The 23,785-nt window shown below is 39.9% G+C and overlaps 2 protein-coding genes across 8 annotated transcripts in view; one reads left to right on the top strand and one right to left on the bottom strand.

Annotated features, from left to right (window-relative positions):
* RALGPS2 (Ral GEF with PH domain and SH3 binding motif 2) overlaps positions 1–23,785 on the top strand; it is a 342,255-nt gene that overhangs the window by 207,458 nt on the left and 111,012 nt on the right. The window lies entirely within an intron of this gene.
* ANGPTL1 (angiopoietin like 1) overlaps positions 762–23,785 on the bottom strand; it is a 40,272-nt gene continuing 17,248 nt past the window's right edge. For all 3 annotated transcript variants that reach the window (XM_077453149.1, XM_077453146.1, XM_077453147.1), the window contains exons 3-5: positions 10,473–10,666; positions 9,638–9,908; positions 762–7,749 (exon numbers count right to left, since the gene is read on the bottom strand). In XM_077453149.1, coding sequence (XP_077309275.1) covers positions 7,562–7,749; positions 9,638–9,908; positions 10,473–10,666 — 653 coding nt within the window. In that variant the 3' untranslated portion in view covers positions 762–7,561. The remainder of the gene's footprint in view (positions 7,750–9,637; positions 9,909–10,472; positions 10,667–23,785) is intronic.

Below are 23,785 nucleotides of genomic sequence, written 5' to 3'. Positions count from 1 at the left end.
TTATACAGATAGACTGTCTCTGGGTGGTGGTAGGAACATTTTGTGTACTTGTCTGGGCAAAGTTAGGGGGGGGGGGGAGATGTATCACAAGTTTCTGTGATAATGTTGTATTGTTTTTCGGCAGTGTACCGGCAAGTTTGTGGCCGATTGCAGCCAACATTGTGTGGCTTGTTATATTATTGTATAAAATAAAAATAATTAGCAAAAAAGAAATTATGCAGATAGTCATCAGTACTTATCTGCATTAAGTTGCTATTTCGGCTATATAACCATACAACTAGTATTTTCAGAAGTATTTTCAGAAGTTTAGCAAAGATGGCCTCCTGACATTTTTTTCTTCCTTTATAGGTTTTCTTTAAAGAGCCGCTATCCATATACTAAGTTATTTTTGGAAACTAGCTTTCCAGCACAGCTAACTTGGAGAACTGTATAGCCATAAAGAACAGTGGGCCATCAGTCATTTTTGTTACTTTCTTTACCAGAAGACTAGACAAATCCCAGGACCCAATGTAAATACTAAACTGAATATTTCATTCTGACAATTTATACCTATTTTTTTTTTTGTTGCCCATAAAAAAATCTTTGGCTTTTCCATGGTGTTTGGTTGCCAATTTCGCATAGATGGGATCACCCATTTCAGCAGGTATGAGGGAACAAGGTGGTATTTAACTCAACTGGTGTATTGGTCCATTGCAACCGATCAGCTACTGTGTTTCATTTCTTTTCTGCACAGTTTAGAAAAAAATATTTTAATGCTGCGCTCAAGTTCAGACAGTTTGTCTCAGACAAATTTTATTCTTTACAACAGACATTTTCTCACCATTATAATTTTGTATTGAAATACATGCATGTTTCCATGAGACTGTTAATGACCCATGTTATATCCCAATTGATGGAAAAAACAGACATGTATGTGCTTCGATGGTATAAAGTCAAATTGTGTTCTGGGGATTGCCAGCTGTCCAGAGTCTGCACCATTCCATGGTAGATGTGTCATACCTGTCCAGATTTCAGCTGTGTTAGAGAAACTGTACATCTTCCTAGCTGAAGATGATTTGTGACATCCAATTCCCCTCGCTTCACCTTCTCAGTAGAAGAATTTAACGTCTCCATAGATGACAAAGAATGAAACCTTGTGTCTTTGGCACCCAATGCATAACCTTTTTTAATAAAAATTTATTTTTTAACATTTTGGTTGCTGCTGCTGTACTAATTGTAATAGCGACGCTTTTCGACCGCTAGTAGGAAGCTTTTAACCCCTGCAAGATAATTCATTGTAGCTAGTTTAATAGGTCCTCTCACAAGGCTTTTTAATTTAAAAAAAAATAAAAAATAAAATGTAACTTGACACAATAAATTCTGTACTTAGATGAGCATTGGTTTATTTTTTTGGGCCTAGGGGTTTAAGATTCCATTGGCTATTTTAAAATTTAGCATGGTGAATACAGCAAAGCAAACCTTTCTCCATCTGATTAATGCTTGAGTTAAATGCATGGAGTGAAGTTGTATCTTGGTAATTATATACTTGCATCTGCATCATGATTCACAGGCATAGATGACTTTGCCAAGTAAGTTCTGGAATATGCTCAATATATTAGCCACTTTGGCTGCTCAGTTAGGTTTTTAGGAAATTTTGTAATTTTACAACTTCTCCACTACAGAGATTTATTAGACTTCTTGGACGTGAATTTTTCCACTACTTCTACCTTGTTAAATGCCTACTAAATGTATTTACAAAGTCTTTTACAAGCAGGCACAATATAGCGGCTACTTACATAATGTTACCGAGGCTTATTTAACCACTTTAAGACCAGGCCTTTTTTTTCACTTCTCTCATGCATGTAAAAATCAATTAAAAAGCAAAAAAAAAGCTTAATTTTCCCAACAGATCCACAGACAACAGTAAAAACATGAAAGTTTGTAACTTTTCCTCAGTGTGTGTGTTAAATTTAAGACCCAAAAACAAGATGTTTTTACTAGTAGTAGTTAGTCACATTCAGCTGGACTTGTTCTGTAATGTTTATCACATTTGAACTGATAAAGCTGCTTGAATAAGCAGAAAAACAGTTAGATTTAATAAAGACACCAGTCCATCCAGTTCAACCTGAGTGAGTGTGTACATTTGTCCCTATTCCTGTACATTGCACACTCACGTTGGTCCCTACCCTGAAAGAGCCCATAATCCAAGGTCCCCATTCATGTACTAGGGCCAATTTTGGACAGAAGCCAATTAACCTACCTGCATGTCTTTGGATTGTGGGAGGAAACCGGAGTACCCAGAGGAAACCCACGCAGGCACAGGGAGAACATGCAAACTCCAGGCAGGTAGTGTCGTGGTTGGGATTTGAACCAGCGACCCTTCTTACTGTGCTAACCACTACACCACTGTGCCGCCCAGTAACATGTTTGCCCTTACAGAACAAATAAAGCTGAATGTGACTTAAATGGATTGTAAAGACAGAATGTTTTTTTTTTTTTTTTTTTTTTTATCTTAATGCATTTTATGCAGTAAGATAAAAAGCCTTGTGCGCAACAGCACCCTTCAGGCCCCCTAACACTTCCTGAGCCCCATCGCAATCCAGAGATGCCCACGAATGCCTCAGATGTCCTCTTGATTGGCTGAGACACAGCACATCGTCATTGGCTCCCGCTGCTGTCAATCATACTCAGCCGATCAGGAGAGAGAGGGGGTGAGGTCAAACAGCAGCTCCGTGTCTGAATGGATACACGGAGATGCATCTCGGCTCTGGTGCCCTGATGGCAAGCTGCTTGCTGTGGGGGCACTTAACAGGAGGGAGGGGCCAGGAGCTTCAGCCAGGGACTTGAGAAGAGGATCTGGGCTGCCCTGTGCAAAACCAACTGCACAGAGGAGGCAAGTATAACGTGTTTGTTTTAATAGAAAAATAAAATGAGACTTTACAATCACTTTAATGCTGCTAGCTATACCATGACAGGGTTGTATGAGAGCTATTTGCCAACAGTATTTTTATATAAATGTTCTACACTGCAGAGCACTGATAAGACACGGTGTAGAAGTACTGTGAACAGATCTTTATAACACACAGATAATTTCTGAATGTTGAGGAATTGACGCCACCATATTCTTTCTCAACAAAATCAATAGACAAAGCTGCACGCCATAAAAAGTCACACCATGAAGTTTAATCGTTGTAGTTGGCTTCCAGCACAGTCCCCTCTCAGGCCTTGTCCTTGCTGACGTGTTTCACCCAGATTGGGCTTTTTCTTAGAGGTATCCATGGGAGAACCTGAGGAGCATACCTGTAACTTGGAGTGGTTCAGCCCTTTTCATATTATTTCTCTTGTTTGAGACGGAAAAGGTTGAAGACACACTGCAGAAGTATATTCAGTTCCTTTATCAAGGGTCTATAAACTTTTCGGTATGAAGGTCGCATAGTATGCTTTCTACAGATATTCGTAGGCTGAAAAAGAAAATCTATTTTACATCCAGGAGTGCCCATAAGAGCCTCACTTACGTTGATGCGTGGCCAGCAGAGTCCCCCCATACATCAGTGATTTCCCCCTTACATGGAAAATACATAGCCATCAGAGTTCCCTCTCAGCTTTCAGGCACTGAGGCAGAAGCCATGAGATGAAGCAAACCTGGTGGAAGTCCAGTCATCCTGCAGATGTTGGCAGTCCTAGCAACCAATCGTGAGAGTGGGATTTGCGCTGGGGACTGTTGGAAGGTTATGTCTGGCTGGCAGTGGATGCGCGCCGGTCTCCGTTTTTTAACCACTTCAATCCCCGGAAGGATTTAGCCCCGGGGGGATTTACCCCCTTCCTGACCAAGCACTTTTTTGCAATACGGCACTGCGTCGCTTTAACTGCCAATTGCACGATCATGCAATGTTGTACCATAACAAAATTGACATCCTTTTTTCTCACAAACGGAGCTTTCTTTTGGTGGTATTTGATCACCTCTGTGGTTTTTATTTTTTGCGATATGAACAAAAAAAAAGTACGAACATTTTTGGGAAAAAAATGCGTATTTAACTTTATGCTATAATAAAAGAAAAATTTCTAATTCGGTTTAGGCCGATATGTATTATACATATTTTTGGTAGAAAAAAAATTCCAATAAGCGCATATTGATTGGTTTGCGCAAAAATGATTGCGTCTACAAACTAGGGGATAGATTTTTGGCATTTTTATTATTTTTTATTAGTAATGCTTTTTTTTTATTGTGACTGCGACATTGTGGCAGACAGATCGGACACTTTTGACTATGTTGGGACCCTTGGACCCTTTATACAGCGATCAGCGCTATAAAAATGCACTGATTACTGGCAGGGAAGAGGTTAAACACCAGTGGTCGATCAAGGGTTTAAGTGTGTTACCTAGGTGTGTTCTAACGGTGGGTGGTGGGGGGGGGCTCATTAGAACCTGAGAGAGATTACTGGGATCTACTGCTCCCTCTCTTTAGGAGCAGTAATGTTGCTAGGCAGACAAGGGAAATGCTTTGTTTACCTAGGCATCTCACCGCTCTGCCGCTCCATGTCACAATCGCGGGCCATCGGTGGATATCGAGCCCGTTGGCAAGCTCCCGTGGCGGCTGCCCACTAGCCCCCTGATGACGCACCGGTTATGTTCTTTTGTGCACCGTGCCACTTTGCTGACGTATATATCAATGTGAGCCGGTCGGCAGGTGGTTAAAGCAGTACATAGACTGGCGCCTCCACTGCCAGCCAACTGGCGTATCTTCATGGACAATTGTTGCAGGCTCGATTAAAATTTGGTAGTGGGTTACATGTGGGCAGTGGGCCGTAGTTTGGAGACCCCTGGCTAAACCAATAGCAAATTTTATCGAACGCTCAATCACTCAACATTCTTATTTTTCAAGTGCAGATTTTAAAATCTGGCTAGTTGTTGACAACTTCCTATGCAATGCTAAAATAGTTTACAAAATGTAAATTCAGGAGCACAATCATACTTTAAGTTGTAGTCCCACTTCTAAGTAAAGGAACCAAAGATTTAAAATGATAGTCAGCCAACACTGCAAAATACATAATACTTTGCATACATACTTAGATTTTCCAGCTGCATTTGCACATCCCTACCTCTTTTCACATCACTACATCATAGCCTTCGCTTCTAAAGCCCCATACACACTATCAGATTTTCTGTTGATTTTTGTCTTCAGTTTTACCAAAACCATGTAGTGCAAGGGCCTGCCTGATTGCATACAAATTGAAACTCCTAAGGTTTGACCTCATATTATATGTTTTTTTGTAAATCTGAAGGAAAAAATCGGCAGAAAATCTGATGGTGTGTATGGGGCTTGAGAGTGTCCAAAACTGTTGCATCTCCTTTGTCCCCCCCCTCATCTCACCTTCTTAAAGTGGTTGTAAACCCTTACAAACCACTTTGACCTACAGGTAAGCCTAGATTAAGGCTTACCTGTAGGTCCAAGAAATATCTCCTAAACCTACACGGTTTAGGCACCGCTGTCTATGGCGATATGCCGCGCCGCTGTCAATGGCAATATGCCGCGATCCCGTGCGCATGCCGGGAGTGACGTCATTGCAGCTTCGTCGAATGACAGCGCCGGAGCAGCGAGACCCACCGAGAAGATGGACGCTCCAGACTACAGGGGACAGCGCTAACTTCGCTGGCTCCTGTGTCAGGTGACACATAATGGGCTACTATATGATGCATAGTAGTCCATTATGCTTTACCTTTGCAGGGAATCAAAGAGGAAGTAAAACCTATCAGGGTTTACTTCCTCTTTAACATTTTATGTAACTGCTAGGGGAGGAGCGATAGGAAATCTTAAAACGCATCTTTACTGCATCTGAGCACTGCAAACCGAAAATGCTATTTAATTTCTAATATTCAAAGCATACTTGCCCCATCCATCCATGTCTCCATGATTTATTTGTTTTTGGAGAAATCACTTTGGAAAACAACCCCTAGCATTTCTGGAGCAAGGGCAAATGATTCATGTAGCATTTACTTCCTGGTATCCATCTGCTTTTAGCTCAAGCATGCATACAGGAGAGTGTGCTTAGCTGAGAAAAACCCCTCCTCTCCTCCCCTCATGGGATGTAGGAAACCAAGAAGTAGCTAAATAAATGTTATAAAAATTTAAAACAAGTAAATATGATGTACTTTCCTATCTGTTTACTAATGCTAGCAACATGAAAATTAAAAATGACTGCTGATTGGGAGAGTGAAGTTCCTCTTTAAAAGTATCCGGGACTGCTGACATCACAACCAAGATTCTCAGTAGCAGTCTTGTGCTTTTTGGATGATTACGCAAGAGAGGCAGTAAGGCTAAGTTTACTCTTGAAAAAAATCCTGACACCAATGTGAACCAATGTGCCTGTAGTGTTAATGCACGTTTTTCATACATTAACACCCTTCGAGTGATTTAAAAAAAAGTTTGTATTCAGGTTTTTTGTATTCATGTTTTTTTCCACCTTACTGATATTTGATAAACTCTTGCCAAATGTGTCCTGTATGCGCTACAGGTGTGTTTTACAGAACATTGTCTTAATGCACACATATACTACAAACAGAAGTTATCCTCTGTCACATAAATGGAAAGGTGTTGGGAGTCACTAAAATTTCTTCAAACCCCGAGTTTGCTACTCCAATGTGCTTGAAATGACTGGACCTTTTTGGTCTTTAATTAGAATTCTATGTTCTGATATGGGGGGTTCTCACCAAGCTGGAGTTTAACAGACTGGTTTTATCTGCAGCCTTATCTGCTGACGATATCTGTTATGGCAATAAAACCATACAGCATACAATAGTTCATTATGGAAACCTTTTTATCTGAATAGATGGAGAGACGCAACATGCTGTGAACTGCGGGACACACATCTAGTTTACATGGAGCTGTACAAACCCCTCTTTGTACTACAAGGGGTGGTCCCAGGCAGCAATCAAGTTTAAAGAGGTTATAAACTCTGACAAAAAAATAAAATCTGTAAGGCAAAGGCATAATGAGCTAGTATGCACTGTGATTGGCCGGAGGCGCGAGTACTTCACTCCCGTGCATTCGCAGGGGAGCCGCCATTCACGGCACCCGTGGCTGTTCCTTCAGAGCGTGTGCGCCAGTGGTTTCACTGGCTACATGTAATGTAAATATCTCCTAAACGGTATATTTATTATAGGCTTACCTATAAGTAAATGTCCGCAGAGGAAGTTTACTTCCTCTTTTAACATGTATTAGTATACAGATGTGATTCCACATCCTTTTTTTTTTTTTTTTTTTTCCCTTATTGTATCACTTTTCAGAATTGATTTTTCTCACAAATCATTGCTGTTGGCAAATAAAAAGCCATGTCATTTTTGTTATTTCTTACAGAAGTTCCATAAAATATTTAGCAAAAATACATACATTTTATCTCAGTAACCTTTTACATGGAGGGATGCCCAGCGTTCCTCTTAGTTTTTTCTTAATGACGATATCCCAAGTGAAGCCATGTACAACTTCATAAAAATACAATAAGTCTTCAAAGAAAGAATATATCAAATTATTCATTTTTTTTTTTTTTTTTTTAGTTTGCTGTCCATGATTGTCCATCTTTGTGGTTCAGTCGATTGGTCTTAGCATCATCTGGACCTTTTTAAGTGAATAGGAACCTCCCCGATATTCTGCCCAATAGATGCCATCTTGATGCTTGCTACGGTATACACCTCCTCTGTACCAAACGCCATTTAGATTGGCATGTGCACAAGCGTTATACCACCATCCTCCTTTATGGAAATGAGCGCAGTTTCCTGGGAATATAGGATAGATTACTTATATACTTGAAACATGTATACTAAATCAATAAATCTAAAGGTCAGGTTACATTACAATATACCAGAAGATTGTGTAATCCCTGGCTGACCAATCTTGGGAGTAGGAGCGGGAATTGTCTAAGCAGAGCTGCAGTAAGTTAAAGTGGAACTACACTGTATCTAATCACCACAAACGCTATTTCATTTATTTTTAATATTCAATGCAAACTCATCCATCCATATTTCCATGCTTTATTTTGCTGAGGAAACCCCTCCTGGGATTTATGACCTCGGCATGGAAACCAGGAAGTAACTGAAGTATGAATGAGTGACTTTCATAGCACTACCTATGCGAACTGAATGGCCTCAGGGCGCTTTTTGCCGCCGGTGTCCATCTGCGTTATAGTGCGGTCCTTTGCCTCATTGGGTCCCGACACACTTAAACACACACACAACATAGATACATTTATTAAAAAAAGCCTTAAGGTAGAAGTCCACCTTAACACTAAAATCTCTGTATCTACAGAAATCCATGATCTAACAAACCTATCTAGTCCTGTAAAGAAGAAATCGGTATACCTTTTTTTTTTTTTTTTTTTTTTTTTTTTTAGCTGATCTTACCCGCTCCCATGGTGAGCTGTCAGCTGCGGCTTTGCTGTGTAGGTGTGTGCAGGGGACACAGCCGACAACAGTTGCTCAAAAAAAGGTATGTATAGTGTTTTCTTCATTATAGGTCTAGATAGGTTAGTGTTGGATCGTGGATGTCTGTAGATGCAAGGATTTTAGTGTTAGGCCAGACTTACACTTACTAATGCTAGCAGCACAAGGATTAAAAATAGCCAATGTTGATTAAGAGAGTGAAGTTAAACTTTAACACTGGAGGTGTTCATTCACAAGTTATCCACTCTCAGATTACATTTCAGAGGTATTTGACAGGTGGTGAGGGGTTGATATGTCACCACCTCACTGCCTGATTTAACCCTATAATTTTCAGACTACCGCATTGCCTTGCTCGCGGTGCAGTTCCTTTTCCGCCCTATAGTACTGCGTTGGTCCTACTCTGCATTGGCACCACCCGGCGAAAACATGGCATTAAAGTTTTTTGCTGCTGTATGTACACCTCTGAGCGTCTCTCTATAGTTTTCAGGTGGGGGGAGGATGGCGGTAAAATGGACGCTTAACCACCTGATTGTACCATTGACTGATCCTCCCCAACCTTGTGTGAACATCCAGAGAGACTGGCTAGAGTGTCTGCAGTGATTCAACTGCCATTTTTAAGGTAAAGCTGAAATATTTTGCTATTAGGTTGTTGCCGTGCTTATTGCTTTAAATGCCCCGACTGTAAAATGTGAGCTGTGTGTTGATTACATTAACAGGGTAAAGTAATGGAGAAAGCAAAAGCTAACATTTTAACGCAAAGAAAATGTGCAAATGTGGACTTTTCAGTATAAGTCACCTTGAAATATATCCTTTGGGATGAGAATCGTTTGAGTTGTGATTTGGATTTGTGGATACAGCAGCCTTTTAAAGAACAGGCAGTTCTCAGCTTGCTCTCTCAGCTGATGAAAGATTTGTCCATGTATGGCCAGCCCATTCATGACCAGAGTTTTTAGAAGCTTGGATGCCTAGAGCAAGTTTAGCATTATCTGTATGCAACATGATAATAACACTCATTTTTCAGTTTGACATCCGTTGGCCTGAGAACTAGAAACACACAGTTGTGCATCCCTGATTATCTGCTGCAAGATTTACTTATTTTCTCATGGCAAGGGGCGTTCATCATGTTCACCTAAAGCCCAACTCCAGAAAAAAATTATCTCTCATAATGGGGCTGTGCCCGCACCATGTGTTTTATTACTCTTAGGTTTATATATGTGGTCCTCACCTGTATACATGTCCCGGTCTCTGTCCAGTGTTGTAAACTGCTTGCCATTGTGCCAAACCATGGAGTCTCCAGCATTGCCCTGATATGTCCCCAGTCGAAGCCTGTAGAAGTCGGTCTCTGGCTCTAGACGGAAGCTGCTATATTCAGCGTAGACCTTCTTATTATTCCAGTCTTCCAGTTCAATCAGCAGTTTATAGTTATCCTGGTTTGACAGCTGATAGATGCTCTCTAATCCCAGCCAATACTCTGAATCAATGTTTCCAAAGCCTTTCTATACAGGAAAAATTGTGCAGTGATTTTATTATACTGCTTAATTGCTATTTTAATACTAAAGTGTGTAGTAGTGACATGTATTTGTTTAGATTGTGTTCTAAATCATGTAAAGATGTTAAACCACAAAGTCTAACAAAATAGTTATATATTGCTTTTTATACAGTAGTATACTATGTACACATACCCTCTGGTACCCTTATTTATATGGTTGGTGTGATTATATGTTTTATATGAAGGAGAGCGAGCACCTAAAGCGGCACGATAGTGGAAACGGTGCTGTGCACACAATAGCATTGGTTTTAGGTGTATTCAAATATTGCATGTTGCATTTTAGATGTGCAGCCACCAAATTCCCTGTGAATTAATCTATTTTGAGGTTATGCTTTTCACTTTGCTCATGAAGGGAAGCTATTTGTTACAAAAATTTGTGAGCCACTCCAGTTTGTAACATATTGCTCACGTTGGCTAACTTTTGAATCTTCCAATTCTTTCTGATTTAACTATGGCAAAACTAGGTAATGGATGAATTTTGTAACTTGTTAGCATAGACGTTTGTGCTCACCTTGTATGTCTCCCAGTTCCTGAAAAAGTTAGCAGATCCATCAATTCTTCTTTGTATCACCGCCCAGCCTCCTGGGTCCAGATTATTCTCACACCATAGCTGCATGGGACTATTGGCATTGGTGGGCTTTATCAAGTAAATCCCACTGCTGGTGAATCCTGATTCTCTGGCATGTTTACAGTCTTTGAATGGGCCTGTTAAAAGTCATAGATACAGTTTTAGTACAACCTGTAATAGAAATGTAAATGTCACCCCTAGCGTTACATTGTCTACGCTTAAAATACTTTGATTACTTCTTACTCACTGCAGTTCACTTTGTTAAGAAGGCCAGCATTGAGATACGTGACCTTAGTTCATCTCTATATGTGTTACCGTATTTTAAAAAGGTTTAATTTTCAAAAACTGCTTCTAAAAAAAAATCAATTTTAATCAAAAGAATGATGATGAACATTAGAATGTAAAATCAATACTTTATATTCAGTAGCACCACTTCTAATGAAAATGCATTGTTTTCATATATAATAAAAGATTGGATTATAGATATTTGTTTTTCCAGTGCATGATTCAAATAGTAAACTAATAACTGAACTTGGAACTTTTGCGTCTTCATGTACATTTTTTTTTTTTTTTCCCTCCTAGCTTCTGAAACCTTTTTACCAGTTCAGTAATTTTAAACGGTTGCTTGTATTTTGTATCTCAGACCTTGTACGCACATATTTTTCTGTATTTTGTTCTTTTACCAGGAAGCGTCAGTTTGTGTAGGGTCTGTATATACATGGTAGCACGCTTACAAAAATGACAGATTGTAAGTATTCTGTAAATAGGTTTATGGTATTTATGGAATGGGGAAGTTGGTCAAAGGTTTGGTATTTTGTCTGTAATGTTGTGGACTGAATATTGAAGTTTAGTTGTCCTGCTAAGATGGAAGCTACGATAATCCAGATGGGGCCAAGTTCCAGTAGTAACGATGGTATGCTAGTCGTGAATTTTTTTTGTTAAACCGTTGTATAAAATCGTATCGTACAATGTACTACAATTTGGACGATATCTGTTGCCCTAGTCTAGTGGGTGATTTCATGTTACAAAAGGATTGACTCGACGGTTAAAGTGATGAGGCAGAAGGTTTTTATCTTTAATGTGTTCTATGCATTAAAATAAAAAGCCTTCTGTGTGCAACAGCCGCGCTCGGTCCCTCTCTGTACAGTGATGTCCCCGAGTCCCTTGGCCACCTGAGATTCTACTTCCTGATTGCCTGAGACACAGCAGCAGTGCATTTGGCTCCCACTGCTGTCAATCAAAATTGGCTAGCCAATCAGGGGAGAGAGGTGGCCAGGTTGGGGCTCCGTGTCTGAATGGACACGGGGAGCTGTGACTCAGCTCGGGTCCCTCTATAGCAATCTACTTTCTGTGTGGGCACTGAACAGGAGGGAGGGGCAAGGAGCACAGAATAAGGACCCGAATAGAGTAGGATCCGGGCTGCTCTGTGCAAATCCACTGCAGCAGAGCAGTTAAGTATAACAATGTTTTATTTTTTTCCCTATAAAAATAACAGACTTTACTATCACTTTAACTGCCTAGGCTGCAGAAAGTCCATAAAGGTGAAAAGGCCGTCAGTTACTATACGACTGCAGGCCACGCTAATATTTATTGTAAGAGCGATTTTTGTGAAGTTTTTTTTCTTTTTTTTTCTTTTTTTTTTTTTTTAGTGAAGCCTTTTAAGGGTTTTAGCTTTACAAAAAGACAGCCCATGCCTGAAAGATTGTTGACACAGATCTGTTACAGCAGAATGAGTTATGTATAGTGTCCATTTATGGATACAGCAGTGTACAAGCCAAGAGAGTATTGTACAGTTTGCATGGTGGGTGGGAAGAGAAGGATGGGAATGGCTAGGAAGATAGGGGAGGGCAAAGGATCAGGCAATCTGTGACTGGGAGCTCATAGTTGCCAGAACCACTTGGTGGTTTACTTGATCAGGCTTGAAGGTTTAGTAGACAGCTGGAGGTAGCTAGTGGTGTATCCACAAGGACTACACTTTCTCAAAGGAGGCCATTCTATCATTCAGTATAGCAGTCATTTTGTCATTGACCATCATCCATGACAGTCTTGATTTGACCTATATGGTGTTTAGAGTAGGTGGTTTCCATGATTTTACTATGGTCTGGTTGTTGTGAGAATAGCTATTTGGGGTTCTTGTATTGTGCTGTAAAAATATACACGTTTTCGATGTCCTCTTGCACCTACCAGTATGGTGCTACACTGTGGGGATATTCAGAGTATTTATATTGTAAGGTGCAATACTGGAGATCTGTGCTCTAGTTTTCTCGCTAGAAGCCAACTGTATCTGGAGCCTCTTTGCTGTGACTGTGGGATACAGGCGGTCCCCAGGTTACAAACATCAGACTTGCATGTGACTCGTACTTGAAAATGGAGGGAGACAACAGTAAGTGAGAGCAAATCTATCCCTAGGAAGGGAAATTCACCCCTGTAACAGTTATCATGGGAGAAGTTTCTCCACCAAAGCTTTATCACCAAACCTATATTCCACAACCCAAAATTTTCAAAATCCAATGGTCACATGGACAGAAAGTGAGGTGAAATCTTCTGAACAGCAACATAGCAGAACAAATGTTACAGGGGTGTTAACCCCTACCTCTGCTATCCAAAGAACGTAAACGTTTTTTTGGTTGGAGCTACACCTAAAAAAAAAAAAAAAAAAAGTACCAGTTCCAAATTGCATACAAATTCAACTTGAGAACAAACCTACAGACCCTATCTTGGTTGTTATCCAGGGACTGCCTGCAGTAGAGTGGCCTATATAGGTTGGAGTTGATGAGGCTGAAGATGAATAGTTTAATATGTTTAGTCTTTGTCTTATTGTTCTCCCAGCATGACGTTATGTACCACCAGAATGAAAACAGAGACTTTTGTTTGTTTGGTAGAAATTGTGAATTTTTTTTCTAACCTGCTTTCTGCAAGGCCCCTCAGGATCCCCGGGATGTTCTTTTCAATATTGACGTGGCATTCTTCATTCCTCTGAATAAAGCTTATATTTCTTTTTCTATTTTTTCTATGTCTTTTCTAAGAGTGGAAGTGTAACTTTGTGTTTTTAAATGACCTAGTACTTTTTTCTATCTTTTTTTTTTTTTCAATGAAAATTCCCTTTGTCTTGGTCAGTGAAAACCCTTTTATTATATGATTGATGGGAAGTAGCGCATGTATGAAACCTACTCCGACAACACGCAGTCAATGTCACAAGGATATAATTAATATTTTATGTTTAAATTTGTAATACAATCTGAACAGCAGCATCTGTTAAAAATTAGTTTTAGCTATTGTGAAAGAGTTGACAGTTTAATCTGAGATGTGGATGTCTCTTCAAGGGACTGATGAGAGGTAGGCAAACGTTACAGAAAGACGAGTATTCAGTTATATCTTCACTGCAGATAGATTGCAGCTAATTTTTAAAATTTGAAGGAAGACTTTTTGTTTCAGGTTAGACATTTTATTTAATTTGTTTATTTAAATTTTTATTTAATATGTAGGTGAACTGTAACAATGAACTCTTCTTCTTTTTTTTCTTTTTTCTTTTATCAGTTGATTTTATTTTTATTTTGTTTTTTTAATCACAACCTCCTTGATCCTACCAGAATTCCTCTGTGTTCATGGCTTCCTGCGTCTAACCCCTTATTCTGTGCCCTTTATCAGTTCTATATGTTGTAGCAATGGGAAAGTCACAGGGTTGTGGGGGGGGGGGGGGGGGGGGGGGGAAGTTCTGTAGTCCTTACACTCCTCCTTTTTGTCCTGCAGTGACAATACTGCTCAACAATGGAAGAAGTGTTATTGGTAAAAGATAAAAAAAAGACTAAACAAAAGCCACTACATCTCAGACTTAATAGCTGATATATATATATATATATATATATATATATATATATATATATATATATAATTTTTTTTTTGGTTCTGGTGTTAGATGCAGTTTCATTATACATTACAATCTGGTCATTTTTGCGTAGTTTAATTATGTATGAATGTTCACTTTATGAATTGTTTGTGCCTCTAAAAGTCACATTTCCTGCAAACTGCATAGTTGCTTAAAAAGGAAGGCATAGTGTATACCTAGTTTAATTAGTGCACTACTTGGATTAAAGAAATACAATTTAAAGTGTAAATTCACCTTTACAAAATATCTGTAAGGTAAACTTACACTGGACAAATCCGAGAGCAGCAGCTAACGACAGTGCGGGTCTCTAGTTGAACCACAAAAAGCTTACAAGACATTCTATGATTGGAAAATTAGAAATTGTGTGCATCCCCGCTCCTCCACCACCTTTTTCCAATCACAGAACATCTTGTATTCTGTAAAATATCACAAGGCCGTTAGCTACTGCTTATGCCCGCAGCACCCAGAAATCTAGTGGAGCCTGTTGGTAATGAGGTATGATTTTACTACTAGACTGCAGCACCGCACACAAAGCCTACCTATTACCCCTTTCCTTTGAAGGTGGTGCAGGATATACAGTAATTGAGGCGCTGATAGAAGGGGATTTAGGAGGCAGTGTTAGTGCAGGAATCAATGTTTGCAGGCAGCAAGGTGCCATGGGATCTGTAGTCTTTAGAAATCAAAAGTAAATGGCAAAGGAGAATCTGCATGCTGGGAATCCAGGACTTGTAGAAAGAGATGGCCAGCAGACAGGCAGTCCTCACAACATGAAAAGTTATTTTCAAGTAACGTTCTTTTGGGTTGTAAATTTATAATTTGTATTTCTATTTTAATGCGGTTAGTAAATCAAAGTGTATGCTGTGACTATAGAACTTCTTTAATTGTTGTACTTGGAGCATGTTTTTTTAATGTATAAACACATTAATAACATTAACCTGATGCCTTTTTACATCCACACGCTAAAAATCATTGAATAGACTACATTCCTGTGTTTTACTGTTATGGAATTTTCTGCTAACAAATCGCCCATGAATTTCCACTGACCTGTACTAGGCAAGTAAGTAACCTTTGAGAAAAGCAAAAATACGTTCTAAACTGACAGTCGAACATTTTCATTTGTCCATTTAATGGACGTAAAGTATGGTGTTTTGTCAGACGTTACTGCTAGGAACAGTATCATTTTTGTTCTGCTTGATAAACTGTTTTGAAATCGAAGTTGTCAAAAGGATGAACTTGTTATGGAGACGAAGGATGAATTGTTCCACAATACCTAGTGTTAGAGGACAGTCATGGTTTGCTTTTAAAGCTGCAGTTTGGTTAAAAATGTGTTGTGTTTTTTGTTTTTCCTCAACCGCTTTAGTCACATCATTTACCTATAACGAAGGATGTCCTATAATGTGCAGGCTGCTGGATTCTACTGAAATCTTCACTGCAGGGCTGCTCTGTCCTCTTCCTGCTGCTGAACTTCTGATTCTCTGGGGACTAAGGCTACTTTCACACTGGGGCGTTGCGGGCGCTGGCGGTAAAGCAGCGCTATATTTAACTTTTTTGACCGTCCTGCAAGCACACTGATCCAGTGTGAAAGCCGAGGACTTTCACACTGGAGAGACAGCAGCGGCTGTTTTAGGGCGCTTTGCAGGTGCTATTTTTAGCGCTGTAGTGCCTGCAACACGCCCCAGTGTGAAAGGGGCCTAATGGCTTCAGATCTCTAGACTCAGCTGCACTAAAGATGATCTGACGGGGACATGCCTCCCGCTTTCTTCTCCATTTACATTCTTTCACCTATCACAGTGAATGGGGGAGAGAATCCTGTGGCTGAGCAGAATCTACCCCAATCACACGTTACAATGAAAGGGCTGGCTTTTTTTTTTTTTTTAAAGCCTCAAGGTATTTCAGTGAAAATTTTGGGTTGTAATTTTATGGAAGGGTACTACAAATTTGTGCATGGAAAAACTTTTAGGCAGGAATTAGCCTCCCCTTTTCCTCCAAGCTGTCCTAAATGGTAAATGTTGCTTTGGGTTGCCATGGATAGATGGGGCTACAGACATAAAAGATGTACAGCATTGGAAGGAACACACATTGTAGCAAGCAAATTAAGTTTAAATCTTGTTACATAGCAAGCATGAACATATTTATAAATATTTATAAACATGATCCTGGGTACATAGGCTAAAGGCAATGTGACATCATAATGTGAACAAGTTTGTATATAGAGGCATTTATGTATACATTATGTGCTTGTAGTGTTTGCCTTACAGGAAGATTTGTAAACCCTTTTTTGATGAAGGGGTCTTTGATCTTTTGTTTTTTCTAGTTAATGATTTAGTAATTTGGGTTTGTTTTAATTTCATTAGCTAGCAGGTTTAACCTACACATTTATTGACGGGTGAAGTTTGCAGAAGAACCATTAAATAACGTATAGCGACCAATCAACCATCACTAATTTTACATTAGTAATTTTGCCCTTCCCCACTCACTATTCTATTTTATTTAGTTTTAATTTACTATTAATATAGTTTAAATTTACTGATGTTGGCTCATCCTAGCACAGTGATGGAGAACCTTGGCACCCCAGATGTTTTGGAACTAAATTTACCATGATGCTCATGCACTCTGCAGTGTAGTAGAGCATCATGGGAAATGTAGTTCCAAAACATCTGGGGTGCCAAGGTTTGCCATCACTGTCCTAGCAGCTGTGAAATGCTGGTGCTTCGTGGGTTCGGCTGTGAAAGTCTTTCAGTGCCTGTCCTCCATTTGTATTCCCCCTCCTCTAGCAAGAAAAGTCCTTGTAGTATTTTCACAGATTACGGCAGATTCTGTGAGTGGAGGAAAAGTGGATAAATGACAGGATGCCCTACTTTACTCGCAGAATATATTACAATCCGTGACGCAATACAAGGAGTATTATTAACCCCTTCACTCCTAAGGGTAAGACGAATGCCTGAGCCCAATTTTGCATTTTTGACATATGTTTGTAAAACCGTACATATTATCACAACTACTTTATGTATCCTGGTGGATTTTTTTCTCAACAATTTAGGCTTTCATTTGGTGGTAAATGGTAATGGATATCTCCTGATTCTTTTTTTTTTTTTATATATATATATATATATTTAAATTAAAACTGGCCCAAAATAAAATAAAAAATTTTGTAAATATTTAACTGTATATATTTCTTGCTACTACCATAACCTACCACTAAAGAGCAACCCAAAAAAATTCTCCTGACAATCACAGCAATACCACATAGCGTTACACACATAGATCCCGGTTCTCGGTGTGCACCGAGCGATCGCTGGAGCCTGATGGTGATCGCGCCTGCCTGGCACTCACATTAGCTCTGTGGGCGAGCAGGGGGCGTGTGCCGCTAGTGGCCAAACCTGGAAGTGATGTAGCATGATGGTGGTTCGTGCAGCTGAGCCATGTTGCTGCAGTACAACTGTGGCGGCTGGTCGGCAAGCAGTTAACTAAGCACATAAAATTTCCCACCAACATAACCTAATCTGCTTTTCTGGACCCTAACCCTGATCTTGAGCCTCCTCTTTAATACCATTGAAGTGATTGCAAAGGCTCGCTTTTTTTTTTTTTTTCTTTAGATAACAAACATGTTATACTTGCCACCTCTGTGCAGTTGGTTTTGCACAGAGCAGACCAGATCCTCCTCTTCTCAGGTCCATCTTTGCTGCTCCTGGCCCATCCCTCCTTTGAGTGCTCCTCGGCCAGCAGCTTGCTACATGTTGTCACCCAAGTCAAGTCACAGCTCAGTGTGTCCATTCAGACTATAGCCCCGACCTGGCCCTGCCCCCTCTCCCTTGATTGGCTGACTGACTTTGAGTGACAGCCAATGGCTCCGCTGCTCCGTGTCAGCCAATCAGGAGTGTACTGGGTGGTTGAGGGGATCGTGGACATTGCTGGAGAGAAGAGGAGCTCAGGCCATTAGGGGTTGCTGGGGAGGCTGCTACACACAAAGGTTTTATAGCTTAATGCATAGAATGCCTTTACAACTTCTCTAACACTAAAGTAACCCCTGAAGAAAGTTGCCTTGTCCAGATAATATTATCAGCACCAAAAGACACGCGTTCCTACACTGAGACACTAATTACAGTAGGTGTTTTGCTCCAAATGCGTAATAATTCTTAATCCACTTTTATACTTATCAAAGCTCATCAGAAATACAGCAAACCATAATGAGAGCCTTATGATCACTGGAGGGAAGAACCTAAAACAAAAGTCAAGCAGTGAGTGTGTAATAATGCAGATGTTTTACACTTGCAGCCATAGATCTTTGTGCATGCTTGTTGATGAAAAATAATGAATTCTATATTTTTTCCTTGATATTGCTTCCAATATATTTCCCAATGTTCCAATATTGGGAGGGAAAAAAAAAAATCGTACTGTGTGGTATAATGAAAAATCATATCAAATGTTGGATATCCTTTTCCCTTCCTTTCTTTCTCTTGTCTTCAGCTGTTCACTGTACTCCTAAATGCTGTTGCTGTAATTTCCCATGTCTGATCGAGAGGCTGCACTGCACATCTGTGTGTGATCTTTGTGACATTGTTAAACCTCTGCAACTGAAACTGCATCCTTCATGCTAGATTGACTTCCTGTTAGGAAGCTTCCGTGTCCAATTCCCTGGCAACAAAGCCCAGGCATGCTTCTCACAAGCAGACTGCTAAATCCCTATGAACGTGATTGAGCTAGTAAGGAGCTGGCATGAAACATTGTTTCAGACACAATATTCTTCCTTACTAGGACATGCAGCTTAGAAAGAATGTGACTTTAAATGACAGTTGCATACTTTCTGAAATCGGAACGATGGAGATGCAAAATAGACACAAGATTCACTCCCAATCACACACAGCAAAAACTCTTTAAAAAATTGTCAGGTCAACTCACTAATGTTTTTTTAACATTAGTTTCCCTTTACTAACCTTTGAAAATATCAATGCAATAAATTAAAATTTGGCAAGTTTAGTAAATGTTTTGAAAGTTGAAAACAAATTGCTTATTCAGCTCTACACGTGCAACCTAATTAAGGGACAGCTGAGAATTAAAGAACTTGGAGATTTATTTCCAAAACATGGACAATTGTGATCTGTGTAGTTGTATATGAAATAATATCTTGGAAAATCAATGGGTGTAATTTAATAAAGGCTTTGCAATGCAGCTCTGGCAATATGGCTGTATGACACTCCAAAATTCAAAAAAGGTGTGTGACAGTTCCAACACAACACATTCATAAAGTTCTTAAACTAGGCTGAAAGTTAATGAGACCCGTGTCATGTGAATAGTGCCGACTCTGTACATCAATCTATTCCATGCACCAACTTATTTTGTACATAGGCGAGACACTTCTAATGAGTGTCTGTCTGCACCACCCTTCATGAATTGAGGGAGTATGACATGTTTTTCGTAGATTATATAGTTCCTTGAATACGTGTGTTGTATGATGTTTAGAATTAGTGTTTTCAGGTTGCATAAAAACAATTAGAACCTTGTGTGACAGTGCAAAGGTTCTTTTTCTTGTAAAACACCACCCTGTGTTTTTTCCTGCAAATGTGGTTGGCACCATGGTTTTTAAGTAAATCTGTCCCACGGGAGCAGGGATAAACTGCACTTTACGTAGAACTTCAGTTTATCTATATTGTTTGGTTTCCTTATTTGTTTGATGTTGCTTTCACTGAAGGTAGCATGTGATCCGATTCCTGCACCATTTCACAGTTCGCACTGCGAACCGATCTGGGGGTGTCATTAACTTTACATGGACACCCACAGCAGTTCAGATTTTGGTGTGAACCACTGTGCGATTCAGGTGCAATGCGGGCACCCACACTGGATTTGCAGGGTTCTTGCATTGAACTAGTGTGAACTGGGCCTTGAAGTTCAGCTACTTTGTAAGAAAAAAATAAATTCAGGCATACTTTGAGTTAAGTCCAACGAGGTGCATGACTCCTCCTGGACTTATTTCTTTCATTTACATCTGAAACGTTTATGGAGCTCCCAGAAGATACAGTTCAGAGATTCTAGTTCTGGACCTTCTGGTCTTGGCTTCCTCAATTGCAGAGTTGAAGCAGCTTCTATGCTTTCCCCTCTCCTCCTCTTGCCCACTCACAGAAGCCTTTTGCATTTAACATTTTCACAAAAAAAGGCTTCTCTGAATGGGCAGCAGACCAGAGGGGTGGGCAAAACTCCTCTCATAGCCCCTAGTGTCTCCTCCAGGAGTGCCATAAACTTGTAAGATATAAATAGACATAAGTCCCAAGAGGTGGATTACAGGCATAACTTTTTTTCTAAGTGTTGGATAGTGAGGATGGATTAAAACCCCTGTCAGTTTTTATTACCATCTGTGACCCCCTTAAGGAGATTTCCCTTCTCTATTTTATAATTTCTCGATCTCTGTTTACAATTATTATTGAAAATGTTAAGAAATCCCAAGTTTTGGGTTGTCCACAGAAAACAAATGGAGGGGAATTCTTCCAATAGGGACACTAGTTCTGGTGTCCTATGGGTACACAAGGAATTCCTTTAATTTGCAGGGATTTCCTCTCATTTGCTGTTTGGCTATGGGACAGGAAATTAAGGGAAATCTCTGAAATGGGACACAGATGGTGAAAAACAAATCTTACAGGTTTTAACCCTCCTTTGCTCTATCCAAAATGAAAAATATTTTTGCATATACCTCTACTTTAACTCATAGTATGCCTGCATTTTTAAATAGTGTACGAATTACTGGAATTCAGCTTTGTTTTAGGATACTGCGTTTCATTATCTATGAGGGCATTAACTGCATGGGGTTTAAATACTTATTTTCTTTGTGTTTATAGCTGAAATTTTACACTGTATGATGTGACATTATACTAACGGGTTCATTGGCTTCCTCCTACACTGACCCCACAGTGTGCAACATTTTTGTGGACATTTTATTATGGACTCCTTTTAGGTTTCCTACCATAGATTAAAACATGCTCCATTGGTTAAATTATTTTGGAGTATGGGGATGCTCAGATTGTAAGTACCCTAGAACAAAAATTAAGGTGTAGCCGGTTGTATGCTGAAGTCTTTAGCAACTGGTGCCATTGAAACAAACGGGCTCTTCATATCAATGCGATTTGTAGATAAATCACTAAGTGCTCTATTGCAAATTCTTATTCATATTGGCAACGCAAATATATAAGGAATGCAAACATCTGTAATACTTGCCCTATCACTTTATTATCACTTTTGCATGTTCTTGGTGCCCTTTACAGTGACTTTTATGCAGTGACAGTCGTAAGCACTTTCTGAAAAAAAGTAATCCATGATAACCAACCATACAGCACTTTTCATTAAACTAAAAACCATAAACTGTAAACTGGCATTTAGGATAACCCTGTATGTGGCAAAGATGTTAGAAATTGTATACACTTTCTTACAGTGGCAGCTTGTTGGGGGGGGGGGGGGGGCGTGGCAAATAAACCTGGCCTGCTCACTCCACCCACCAGGCCACTAGCCAACCTTGCACTTAACCCATCCAGGTCCTGGCTTGGATGGCCTCCCCACTGCATCTCCTCCTGAGTCCCAGCAGTTGCTTCTCCTCCTGGCCAATTGCGTCTTAGGAAGCGGGCCATGAGACTTGATTGGCCAGGAGTCCTGATTGTCCAGGAGAAAAGCAGGAAGACCTTCGCGAAAATATATTCACTAATTTCACACAAGTGGGTGGGCTCGGGGCGCAGTGCTCTTAACCCCAAGTCCACCCTTTTTGAAGCCAATTAAAGCCTCAGTCTCTAATGTGCTTAGGAAAAAAAAACCTTAATCTGTGTGCGGCGCCCTGTATGGAGATTAGGAGGCAGCGCCCCTTATGAGTGGCTTGGACTGCTTTCTTACATGTCTAACCTTAAAGAGGAAGTAAACTCTCCCACTCTGATGCTTCTTTTCATTTAGTCCATTATAATAAGTAATTATCAAACTATAGCCACTGTAATCCAGCCCAAATTGCATATTACTTAATGTTTAAAGAAACTTTAAAAAACTTGTTTCCAGGGGTAAGGCAGAGCCATCTTAAGTATTGTTTTCTGAGTCCACAGTAGAGTGCGTTTCCACCCTTACATTGAGCACTTCCTGTACTGTTAACCAAGCCTCCTTCTCAATCCAACATTTCTATGGCAACCCTGCTTCCCTATTTATATTATAGCTGACTTGTTTTATTTCATAGTATTTACTTGTGTTGATTATCTAGTGTTTGCCTGTGTGAGTCCTATCAGCTTCAGCTGATAAGACTGCAGTAATGCTGTCCCATGCCCTGCTTTACACTGCATGTGAGGTCACATGGTCACATGGTGTGTAGGAGGAAGCTCTGAGGGAATCTGCAGCCTCCTGGGAGTTCAGTGTTTTGCCGTAGGAAGTCCTGATAACATATAGATAAGCAATAGAGTGTGCCGTAAATCAGGGGAGATCTGGGCATGCTCAGTGATGTCATTCTAAAGAACGAAAAGGATTACAACAATACTAAGCAAGTAAGGAGATATCTACAAGCAGTGTTCATTAGGGTTTTTTGTGTTGATTTACATGGGACAAAGTTGTGGGGGAGGTTTTACAACCACTTTAAAAAGTCCAGGCAGGGTTAAATACACATACATAATCCATTTTGAACTACATAATCCACAGAAGTTTCAGTTCTGTTTTTCTGTAATTATTACATAAAGTCATTGACACCACTCATTTCTGAATCTCCTTTGCTTGTGCCGCCTTGCTGCTTCAATTGAGAGTCGAGGCAGTGGATTTGGATTCTCTAAAATTGTCACTGGGTCTCTAGTTCGACAGCTCTTCTTAAAATGGGGAGACCCTCAAGAAAAAGGCAAAGGAGCCAGAGCTAAGAATCTGCACACATACGATCCAAATGAGAGGGACAAGCAAATGTTCAACTATCCCATTTATTATAATTTTTTTGATTCATAGCAGAATAGAGGCACTATGCAGGGATATCTGTTTGACATGCTTGTTGGATTGTATGTGTGACCATTGAGTCCCTCTATTGTGGTGCAGGATGTTCGAGCTAAACTAGTTTTGCAGAATTCTGTATGCTCTCACTAGCAGGACCCTCCTGTCTTGAACTGTGTTGTATCTCTTTATTTTGTAAGGTCAAAACCTCAGACTTTTGTCCGAAGGCGTGTGCCTGGATTTTGTCTTGCATACAAACGGCAAGCAATTGTCGACCAACAAACACAAATGTAGTGACGTACTACATGGTTTTTCATCTATGTAGCGCCACCTTTTGGGCTCCTTCTGCTAATTTCATGTTGGTAGAATTTTGGTATTTTTGATTTGCACTTTTCATTTGGTGCTTTTCAGTTCATTTCTGAACGGCCGTTCGTCAACCAGACATGTTGCG

This window comes from Lithobates pipiens, unplaced genomic scaffold, assembly GCF_037356315.1.
Source record: "Lithobates pipiens isolate NorthernLeopardFrog02 unplaced genomic scaffold, aLitPip1_a1.2 Scaffold_23, whole genome shotgun sequence".
In the NCBI taxonomy this organism is placed as follows: domain Eukaryota; kingdom Metazoa; phylum Chordata; class Amphibia; order Anura; family Ranidae; genus Lithobates; species Lithobates pipiens.
This window is presented reverse-complemented; position numbering and strand designations above follow the sequence as displayed.